General features: G+C 35.9%; 1 protein-coding gene across 4 annotated transcripts in view; it reads left to right on the top strand.

The window, feature by feature from the left end:
• The window catches only part of Lnpk (zinc-ribbon metal-binding protein lunapark), a 139,241-nt gene that overhangs the window by 67,405 nt on the left and 59,556 nt on the right, over positions 1–12,280 (top strand). For 3 of the 4 annotated variants that reach the window (XM_081743331.1, XM_081743328.1, XM_081743329.1), the window contains exons 2-3: positions 1,089–1,130; positions 5,599–5,786. In XM_081743331.1, coding sequence (XP_081599457.1) covers positions 1,089–1,130; positions 5,599–5,786 — 230 coding nt within the window. Of the gene's footprint in view, positions 1–1,088; positions 1,190–5,598; positions 5,787–12,280 lie in introns of those variants that run through there. The other variant, XM_081743330.1, reaches the window with a different exon arrangement.

Below are 12,280 nucleotides of genomic sequence, written 5' to 3'. Positions count from 1 at the left end.
ATAATTTACCCCTTGCGCGTAAAGTTAACAAAACAAACAAAAAAGATAGTTTCCGCTAAAAAAAAAAAAAAATATTTTATTGCAATATAATTCATATTTTGTTTGAGGCTTGCAAATATCCCTCTGGGTTGAGTTCATTCTTTCTTACTTAACTGCTGCAAATTATTTAGTAAAGCAGATTAAAAGTTACTTGTTTGACAGTGAGAAATTAATCCTCAACTCCATATCTGAATGAGGTAAGATGGGGTCATAATATTATTCTTTCGTAGGGTTCTGGGTTGTTAACTGCATTCATACTTTCGTTTTTCGTAATGTACATACCTCCTCCTACTTGATTTCATGGCTAGTATGTATGGCAAAAAAAGACTGAGATCGTTTGTTGAGACGGTAAGCATTCTTAACAATTGCACTGACCTTAGAACAAAACTAAAATATGGAACTGATATCTTGATAACTCTTGTGCCTATAGAAGGCATTTGGAACTATCGTAAGATACCGCCGTAATACATCATCTGACATTTTGTCATTCAGAAAAGAGGATACTTTGTCGGACCGAAGCCATGATGGGCCCGCGTACATTTGAGGTTCTCACGTTATGCTGCTAAGCGACACAATTCTGTAGATACAAGAATTCCGGATCACCTTCTCTAAAGGAATGGGTGTCTTTTATAACACATTACTCTATGTGTAGAAGAACTTGTGAAGTTCTCTGAGCGTGAGAGTTCGTCTAAAGCTTAAAATTGTAGAAAGAATAAAACAGCAAAGAGCATAATGCTCTCTACGATTCAGTTGCAGCCTTTCCCTTGTTTGAATTTACTGTCTGATTTGAAAGTCCTTGATAAATTATTTAAACCTATTGAAGAAGATCACCCTCTAAATGACAGATTGCAGTTTAAAAGTTTGGGTAATTGTAAGTATAAGTATTGCCCATTTATTCATGAGCTAGAAGCAGAAAATGTCAAGTGAATATATTTAAGAAAGGCTTTCAGCCATTTCTTCAACAGAATAACACGATGTGTAATTCTTTTTATGTGAACCAGATGGTAAATGCCAAAATATTAACTAGGAGTATTTGTTTCTGATTTCAGAAAAAGAAGTCTATCAAAGAAGAACTAGAGAAAATTGAAGCCGTAAGTAAATTGTGAAGAATTATAATAATTATATGGTTGCTTTCATAATATCAGCAGAGGTACTTCTATTTTATCTGTTAAATATTATTATTTTGTTGGGTTTGAATGTATTTTGTAATTATAATATATGTATAATTCTGTATAAACTTCTTATGAAGAGTGTTCTATTATGCACTGACGCATACAGGACATCCTAACTATATATGAAACTACAAGAACTGACATAAAATAACGGGTACTTCCATTTGACCTGCAAAGTTGAAATTTGACATGATCGTAGCTTTCCGGGACTAAACCGCAGGAAAATTGCCAAAAGTGAATATTCTTAATTTTAGGGGGAATGAAGAAATTCCCCATGTTATTTAAATCGATTTTTTTTTTTTTTTTGTACCTATAATCTCATGTTTTAGGTACTTTGAATTGAAATAAAAACTTGAAAGTTCGGTATGCTTGTACGTTTTCGTTAGCGTTACCGAAGTAAATCACCAAAAATAAAAAATTCCAACCGTAGAGTGGTCTTATGGGGAACTGAAAAATATTTCTCATGCTATTTATATGGGACATCTTCTACACCCCAAAATCTTGAGCTACTTCCGGCAGAATTAGAATGATGAAATTTGGTATGATTGTATCCTTCCGGAACTAATTCACAGGAAAATTGCCAAAATTGCATATTTTTAGATTTTTAGGGTTCTAAAGGGGGGGATGAGGAAATTCCCATCGTATTTAAATGGTTTTCTTGGGGTAGAAAATCTTACCTCTTAGATAGTTCAAATACGAAAATAAACTTGAAATTTGGTAGAATTGTGGGTTAAAAGATGTGAGGCCGTAGGTCGAATAAACACGGGGGGTAGGGGGGACCCAGCTGGGCCAAATTTAGGAATTGTTAAAAGCAAATGCACGAAATTCACTCTTCATGCAAAGTCTGATACATAAGAGGCGCGGGGGCCTGGGGGTGGAGCCTACAGCTAGCCAAAAGCTAGTTTTAAAATAGCTTCGGTTATCTTTTCTTCCTGAGAAGTTAATTATGTGGACTGAATGTCATACTAAGTATGCACGGTATTTTAACATACGTCAAGTTCTCAGTTTGATCCCAGGTCATGAGTTTCTGATACACATCGTGTCCATTAATTTTCTGTAGGTGCTCCTATTTGTTCCCATATTTTCATTCACCAGTTCTTTCACTGATTCATCCTCGTTTGGTGTGTTAGCATATTCTAGTGGGGCACTACAATGATATTTGTGTAGAAATTACGAAAATAAAGAGGTGTAGAATTTTATATATGTGGAAAAAGTAATGTCAAATTCAAGGAAAAACTGTAGTTTTTACAAATAATTTTCATTATAAATGTAATGTTAGAATTTTATGAATTGGAAGGGACTCTTGTACTAGCTGGAAATTTATGAAGTGGGATCCACATGACTTCTAAAGAAAAGTAAAATCCTAGCATATAAAATTTATAGAGGCAACACTGATTACATTTTAAAATTGCAGTGACATCAAGACCAAGAAGTAAGTGCAGAGTGGCAATTTTCCAGGGGTAATTCGTAGTAGAACTTTTAGGTTAGACATTTATTCACCTTTCTTTCTCAATGTATTGAATTTTGTTCTACGGGGAAATGAGTGGTGATAGGTAATGGAAATATTCACAAGGCTTGTTATATAGATCGTTATCAAAATTACGGGAACTCTGTTTTGCAGTACGTAAGATGGTTAAGGTCCGGCTCTTGATAGTGATGATCGTCTGGCGTAGTAGAAGGGAGCGTGTATTGAAGCAGGCGCAGAATGTTGATGAAAAATGTGAAACCTCTCTGTGTCATAGAGACCAAATTGTAGGTGCGCGATTATTTGGAGTAAATGTATTTAAGACGGTCAGTGTGTTGGGAACACCGTAATCTAGTGGTTAGAGCGTTGGACTCATGTCGATGTGGTCCTGGGTTCGATTCCCAGCCGGTGCTTCCCTAATTTTCGGTGTCCACGCAGTGTCGTGAGGCAAAACTGGGAAATCACGTGAATAAAAGACGTGACGGTACTAGATCTAAAAAGCTCCCGATATGACGGTTAGCGATACTTCTACAGGCTTTGTACCGATTGTTCTATGTATTTTATTATCATAAACATTAACTAATTCTTGTAATATCTCTATCCATTTATAATTTCCTTGAGTAGCAAATAGGGGGACACCGTAATCTAGTGGTTAGAGCGTTGGACTCATGTCGCGTGGTATTGGGCTCGATTCCCGGCTGATGCTTCCCAATTTTCGGCGTCCATGGAGCGTCGTGAGGCAAAACTGGGGAGTCACGTGAAAACAAGATGTGACGGTCACTAGGTCTAGCTACAGGGCGTCACAGCTCACCGCTAGGCTGGCTGGCCGTATTTCAGCCGATCTCTGACAGATGGCGCTGGAGCAGACTTAGACTCGGAAATGGGTCGGTACGCTGTTTTGTTTTTTCCAATGTGTTAGGTTTCTCGCGAGGAATACTATTAAAGGTAATACAATTCGTTTGTAAAATAAGATGAATAAGATGAATAATAATATGAGTAATGTGTGTGTCTACAGAAGTGAAACCTTACTGACAGGGATCTCTGAACATTGAAGACGAATGTGACTCATGGAACAGCCTGACGCGAACTGCATAACCAGAACATTCTCTCTTCAAAGTGCTGATTACCTCAAGTATTTCTATAACGCGAAGAGACCATGGCGCCGAGACCATGCAACGTGGACCGCCGCCCTTTGAAAATGTGTAGTGTGGTCTGATAGGAGTTATGAACAACCACCACCAAATTTAATGTCATTTGGCCAGAAGGTTCTGAAGATACAGTGATCAGCCAGACATTCGTATTTCGCTTTCATATTTTCATTTTGTTAGCTCATCCGTGGTTGCTAGGAATTTTCCTCGTTTTTGGTGCGGGAGTTTTTTTTTTTTATTTTTTTTTTTTAAATGCTAGGTTTATATGTCTGTCCCCAAAGAAATGTTTATATTGTAAAATTTCTTGGGTAGAGCAATAGAAATGTACTCGGGATTTGGACTTTCCCTTCACCTTTTTATTACAAAAACTCTTTATGTACACAAATTATAATAAGTATTCCTCTAATATTTAGGTAAGATTAGATAGGAGCCCGGTGACCAAGCGTCGTGGGCTTTGAGGTGAGGTACTCTCGGTGACCAAGCGTCGTGAGAGGGGTGTAGATTAGGTATCTCTCTCTCGGTGACCAAGCGTCGTGAGAGGGGTTTTAGGTGTTTCGATCAATCCGGGAAGATTGATGTTGGTCGAGGCGTGCAGGTCCTTTTTATCCTGTATTGTCGGCTTCCTTCGTTGATTCTCGTCCTTCCGACTGTTAGCGATGGTGATCGACTCCTCTTCGAGACCGTCGTCTGTTTCTTTTTATTTATTACTAACAAATGTAGTTCACACGTGGTTATTACATGACGTGTAGACATGCGAAACCTTACAATATGTTTGTCTCCAATCCTTTCGACAATAAGGTCTCGAAAACCACAAGTGCTTGAAACGTGCCGTTTTCGCTTGTCGATTCAAATTTTGTGTAAATTGTCCAGTTCTAATTGAGCATTAAAAAAAAAAAAAAAAAAAAAAAAAAAAAAAAAAAAAAAAAAAAAAAAACTAGCCGTTATTTCTTTATTACATTTTTTTAGAGGTACAATGGAAGTATTGAAATTTTTAAAAAAAGTAAAGTATCATGTCCCGCGAGCAATACATTACAACACTACATAGTTGTTTACAGGAGTTGTATATCTCAGGCGTTTGTTTCATGGCCAAATGATAATGAAAAACGAAGGATAACATTTCTCCAGGTTAAAATGAATTTTTATTGTTTGGAATGTTGTGACCAATCAACACCATATATAACTGACATTATAATTAATTGTGTATGTAATGTATTTGCTTAGTACATACTGCATGCAAGATGAAAGAAAACACTAGTCATACATGAATTAGTAACTCCAACCGGAAGTAGGCTCAATCTTGCAAACGGTGCGAGATACTGAAAATATCTCCCTTTTATGGTACCCCTTTCTTTTTTTTTCTTTTTTTTTTTTTCTATCAAGAAGTCTTTCACTTGTGTCTGTAAAGACACATGTACAAATGTTGTGAGGAATGACAAGGAGATTCATGCTCATATGTAAGGTTTGCGCTATGTAGAGAGCGCAGGTTCGGCTAGTACTAAATTAAAAATTCATAGAATAGCCATGGGTTTGTATGGTATTTGGTGCGTTCTTTCTTTAATTTAGTTTTCGCATTCCAGGAAAATCTCTTTTGCATACTTCTTCCTAAAGTGTTCCCAAATGTGTTAAGATATTTTTTTCGACTACATTAGTAAATTCTGTAATGTTATATGAAAAATATAAATGTACAGCTATTATATAGTGAATGTTCCTGTAATGGCCAATTTAGAATTTGTGTAATAATGAACTACTTTTTTTTTTTTTTTTTTTTTTTCAGGAGATAAAAGCAATAGAACAATACAGACGGCATACGCAGCAGCAACAAAAGAAAATCGTTGGATTGTTGGTGGTTTATTCTGTAGGACTGTATGTGATAGCTGCGTTACTTTTCTATTTTTATTATTTTCCTAAAACTATACGAGAGCAGTTGATCTGCATCACTCCGTTGCTAGTCTTCCCTCTTATGTACGTACCTTTATTTTCCGTACTTTTATCTTAGATTTAATTAAGTGTATTGTGACAATGCTACCTTAATTTACGTGGTAACTTCTAATAATAAGTACGTTTTGCTCAGCTATTGAATGTAAATACTTACGGGTACGCAGTTCTTTTTTTTTTTTTCTCCACTGGAAACGGTTTTCGTATATAACTAATTTTTTTCACTACTATTAATAGGTCCACGAAGAAGAATTTGCGTTAGAGCAGCACTGATAAAAAGTGTAATTAATGCAGATTTACATTTAATAGTCGAGTAATACTGATTTTGCCGTCCTTGTTATTATGTAAACACTGTTTAGACAACAGCGAATACCACTTACTATTGTTATTACCAGGTGTATAAGCTTAAATCCGCTGTTTCCTCATAAATGGCTTTCGTGCACGTGTGAAGCTACCATGGACACTCCATACTTGCTTGTATGAGCTGGACATCTGGAATCAGTGCACATCGTCAGCAAGTACAGACAACGTCACACAGTGTTCTGTTGGTAAGCGTGTCTAGTTTTGTGCCCGACAAAGACCATATATGCGGGAAACTCTGCTTTTCTTCTTCTATTTGAAGAAATCGGCTGCCGAATCGTATCGAATGCTTGTGGAAACCTATGGTGACAATCCTGTATCGGAAACAACCAGCCGAGATTGGTATCGGCTGTTCAAAGACGGCAATTTTGATCTGAGCGACAAGAAGCGTGACAATCGGCTTCGGAAGTTTGAGGACCATCAATTTGCAGGCTCTTTTGAACGAGGACGATATCCAATCGAGAAAAATGCTTCCCGAGCAATTGGATGCTACTCAAGCAGTCATTCCCATGCGTTTACGTGCCATGGGAAAGGTTAAAAGATCGGAAAATGGGGGCCGCGCGAATTCACCGATCGGCAGCTGGAGAGACGCCAATACATGCGAAATCTTGCTCGGCAGAAAAAAAAAACAAAAAAAAAAAAGTCGTTCCTGCATCGGATTGTGACGGGCGGTGAAAAGTGGATATATTTCGGGAATCCTGATCGCAAGAAATCGTGAGTTCATCCTGGCCAACCCTTAACGTCTTCCTCGAGACCAAATCGCTTCGGACGGAAGACGATGCTGTGTGTTTGGTGGGATCAGCAGGGTATCGTCTACTTTGAGCTGTTGAAACCTGGTGAAACCGTCAATGCCCACCGCTACGACCAATAACTGATCAAATTGCACCGTGCTGTGTGGGAAAAATGGCCGGAATATCAACAAAGACATGACAAGGTGCTTCTCCTCCACGACAAGCTGCTTTTTCTTTTCCTCATCTCACACGTCAACAGTGGTCCAAAACTACTAGCAGACACTCAACTGAGAGGTGCTACTTTATCGTACTTATTCACCAGACTTGGCCCCTTGTGACCACCATCTGTTTGGGTCGATGGGTCACGCCCTCGCTAGGCAGCACTTTGATTCGTATGCGGACGTCCGCAAATGGCTTGATGAGTGGTTTGCCTTGAAAGAGGACGACTTATTTTTTTGGCGTGGTGTGCACAAATAGTCCGAGAGGTGGGCAAAATGTGTAGCTAGCGAGGGCAGGTACCTTGAATGAATTTCTTTTTGCTTTCTATGAACAAATCATGTGTTTCACTGACTACAAAACAACGGATTTAAGCCTATACATCTATTATTATTATTATTATTATTATTATTATTATTATTATTATTATTATTATTATTATTATTATTATTATTATTATTATGTAAAGCCATAAGTTATATTTCGAGTAAATTCATTAGCTGTTAGATTAAGTTTATGTCTCAGTGGCACTTATTTAAAGTGATTCAAACTTTTTTATTTACCTTTGTTTCTTTAAATGATCTAAAAAAAATAAAAATAAAACCAGAAGGAGAAAGTTATTTACTATTAATCGTGATTGTTTCTAAGGAATACATTTAAAAAGAAAATAGTGTATTGACAGTTGTGATGATCAATGTGATTGCCGTGAATTTCATTAAGTCGTATCGCTACCTAGTTACACACACACACACACACACACAAAAAAAAAAAAAAAAAAAATGGAAAGAGTCTTAAGTATTAATAGTTACATGAAAATACATAGTCACCCAATGTTAGATGACGATAGTTGCTATGTATCATCAGTTATTCTTTGAGTTATGGAAAAATTGAAAATCGATATTCTAGTCTTCTTCCATGCATTGAGAATGGGGTATATAGAAAGCGGTTAAGAGGCCCCCATCACGGCAAAATCAAAATACCGGTAATTTTAGTGTAATTATGTGATATCTTCAAATAGTTAAAAGATAATCGAAAAGTGGAACAAGAGCTTGTTAGACAATATTATTTTACATGAGATTCTGCTTTCGATTTCCAGCCATTTAGAAAATCGGCATTTATTTTGGCGTTTCTAAATGGCTGCAAAAGGAAAGGTACTAGGTGACTCGTGATAACGGTATCTCATGCAAAATAATATTGTCTAGCGCGCTCTTGTTCCACATTCTGATTTTCTTTTATCTATTTGAAGATATCACATAATTACTGTAAAATTAGCGGTATTTTAATTTCGCAGTGATTAGGCCTCTTAACTTGGCGTTAACGTAGTCTCCTTTTCTGTTATTTCCATTTCCGTGTAAGACATCCATTACTTACTAAGCTATAAGTTGACCAGCTATGCATTTTGGAATCTAGTCATATTATTAGAACAACTTTGTTTCAGTTCTTTTAATCTTAAATCATCCTTCATAAGTTGACCAACTGAACTGAGCTTTCGACTGTGTACGCATCTTCTTGGATGATTTTCGTTCTTTCTAACTACTTTTCAATTTCTCCTGTTATATCAAAAGTTAGCGAACTAAAATTTAATCTGATATCGGAAATACACAGTCCAAGATATATGTTGGAAACAGTCCGAAATTGCTTGATCTGATTTGATCCCATCTCCCGCCAAGGGGTGTGGTGGACAAACACCGTGTGTGCATGGGTTTTCTCGAGGTTCTCCCGTTTCCTTTCACCATTATCATCTGCTCCATCATAACCGCTTCCTTAGTCTCCTTGCATAATCGTGAGACATTAAATAAAATTAGAAAAAAATAATAAAGCAAGTATAGATACTTACTTGTTTGTTTCCTAGTAGCAGAGTTTTTGATTATTTGAGGTTAATAAATGAACAAATGATTATCTACGAGGAATCTTCTCTTCTCAATATTAGCAAATATAGTAATAAATTATTTCAGATAAAACTTTTAGACTCTGATAAATCAAGATTCACAGTTGTTTTAAGTACATAGACGATACATTTTCGTAAGTATATAGAAATGAATCACAAGAATTAATATATGCATATATATACGTATGTTTATACACAATTGTAGAAATCAGTTATTTAACAATACTTATAAAGGTGGGAAAAGCAATTGTGGCTAGCAAAAAGATCAGTGTTAATAAAAGCACATGCTTTTTATCCCTGTTAAAACCTTATATTCGATATTTCAACCCACGCCAGAGAGCCATGATCGCGAACACTTCTACTGCAAACTGTAAGAAGTCATTGAAACATTAAATTGTTATTCCTGTACTAACGAGACACTCATGTCCACAAAGCACTAAAAAGGTATTTAGCACTTAACAGTTCGGACTATGGCCATTCCTTTTTAAGGTGTAAAAAGTAGTCTAGAGAAGATTTGTCTGGTTGAGTATTTTCACTTATCATTACTTGTTTCATTATGTTCACTATTCCCTTAGACTGATCCATTCCAGTCTATTTACCTATGTAGAAAATGTGTATTTGGTTATTAAAATGTTGATCATGTCTTTCCTTTACAGTTTTGTCACAGTGTAACTACAGGTGCATATTCGAGTGAACTGAAGATACTATCTGATTTCGATTTTGTTTTTATGTAAAACTAAACTGCCTATAAAAAGTAAACTGTATTTTATACAGTGTGTTCCAAAAAGAGTAGGATTTTTGACAATTTGACAAAACTATGGCCTCGATGCGCGAAGTGAAGATATTGCTCGATTTAAAGAAAGAAAGGAAAAAAAAAGAAAAAGAAGAAAAAAGAATTTACGGTTACACGTTTGGATAGACGGTCAAACTTTTCCCCACTATGGAAATTTGAGTTGAAAAAAATAGTTTTGTCGAGCCACCCTAAACTTAAATGAGTGCAAAATTTTCAAACCAGAAAAAATTTAAACAAACATGTTCTAACAATTATGAAACAGTGACCAAAAATATTTTTGTACAAAAATTTTTAAAAGCTTTTGAAAATGGACAGTTAATCAAGTTGCACCAAGGATAGCTTTCCACTAATGACGGTAGATCTAGAGTTGTGATTAAAATTCAAAGTGTCAAATTGCTGTTCCTACATGTTGAAAGGTTTTAATAATTACCTATCAGATTTCAATTTCTAAATCTTTGCCACCAATGACCGTAGACTATGAGTGATAGCTGCAATCATAAAGTTTTTAAATTAACAGCCAATCAGATTGCACCAAGAATCATTTTACACCCAATGACTTTAGAGTATGAATCGTTACTACAATTCTAAGTAGAGATGCAAAAAAGCCGGCTTTTTTGAATCGATGGTTTTTTTCACATAAAAAGCCGGCTTTTTTGGGAAAAAAACGAGAATCTTGGAAATTTTGGCTTTTTTCATTTTCATGATTTTTCTATCTAAATAGCTTTCTTATAGTATATTCTATACTTAGATAAGAATTCCATGACCTAAATGCCATATTTCGCTCTAAAATTCACCATCAAGATGGATGGAGCACATGTTTTACGAATTAAAGCTAACATGAAGAATGTAGTATTTGAGGGCAATTTTAGAGGCTATTTAACTTTATTTTAACTTTTGAGTTATCGATATTTTTTCTTCTCGATATAATTTTAGTTTGTCGACTGTTTCATTTCTAAGAGCTTAGTACTCTAGCTTCTAACGCAGAAGTTAAACTTACGTCTTTCTATATATCCGTCAAAGCGTACGTTTTTCAATATATCCGTCTAACCGTACTTCCACATTTCTGTTATACTGTAGCTGTGCAACGATTTAGCAATAATTTTCCGGATTCAACCTTGAATACTAATTTATACAAATAATCAGTAGTGGATTTAGAAACGTACTTTGGGACGGGTTTCTCTGATTGTTTCATTTTCTAAAATCTCCTAATTTTATTTGGGAGGAGCTTGAAGTTTATGAGTACAGGCATAACTAATACTGCATTTCGTTTCGTTTATATATTTAGCGATAATCTTCCGGACACAACCTTGAAGATCATTTTATACAGAGAATCAGTGGCGGATTTAGAAAAGTATTTTGAGAGGGTTTTTTTTCTTACTAATGTTTAGTTTTTCTAAACATTCGTAATTTTTGTTTGACGGCAGCTTAAACTTTGAGTAAAGGCATAACTAATAGATATTTCGTTTGTTTTAGACATTCCGTAATTTTGGGGAACAGGCTTCAGTCCGAAAGACCGCCCCCCCCCCTAACCCTCGCAAAACCGTCACTGCTGGTAATTAGTAATAATAACGATTTAAATACAATAAGAAATGAAGTCAGCCAACTCACAGTACACGCACTATTTCTACTTCACAGATGGAATGAAAAAATACTTTGTCAGAATGGTCGAATGCTGGGTTGGATTCCGGACTTCTCGATAGAAGCGCAAAAGCTCCAGTCAATCATGTTTGTTGTGCAGTTGTATTTATCTTAACCCATTCAGACCTGGCGGTCACAATTGTGTACATTAAATTTCTATCGCATTAATTCTACTTAAAGCATTGTTGTGGGCATACAGGCCGATTGTTTACATTTGTGTAGCTTTGCTTCACTGTTATACAAGTAGCTGCTGCGTTCTAGTGAGTAGTATGTGATAAAAGTATTGTAAATAGTCTGTGGTATTGCAGTTTTATCAACATGCACTACCTCGTCGAATTTTTTACAATAATTAGAAGTTTCTCGTTTCTGAACTATCTTTTTGAAGTGTTTGCGTGTGTTTGTGAATATCTGTTATCTTTTGTGGTAAAATTACAAATATGACAAGCAATTCGGTATAACTTTATTTGTTGTTGAAATATAATGTACACAATTGTGCCCAAGAGGATCGTAATGAACAGATGCGTTATCAATGAAAGCTCATTGAGTATGTGTTTTTGGGTGATAATATTAGTAAGAATTGGTTTGTTTTAGCTTCGATCGGACTTATATCAACAACATTAGACTAAAAGTTTCTTATAAATTATATGGTACATTGAGTTAGTGTGTACACGAATTAGAATCATGGATAAACCATCTGGTAGCAGCCCATCTCTCTCCACGGAGAAAATTTTAGATATGTTGGAGAAAGGTGACATTATCTGAAGATGAAACCGAGGAAGCTTCACCGCTTGTAGAAAGTTTAGATGATCGGACAATAAAGCGTATTGGAGCGAATCAAGTACGTAGAAATGAGATATCTGCTGACGAAGTGCCTCAAGACGAAAATGTGGAGCAC

This window comes from Thermobia domestica, chromosome 16 (genome assembly GCF_964235325.1).
Source record: "Thermobia domestica chromosome 16, izTheDome1.hap1.1, whole genome shotgun sequence".
NCBI lineage: Eukaryota > Metazoa > Arthropoda > Insecta > Zygentoma > Lepismatidae > Thermobia > Thermobia domestica.
Note: the sequence above shows the minus strand (reverse complement) of the source record. Positions and strands in the feature narration are given on the sequence as shown.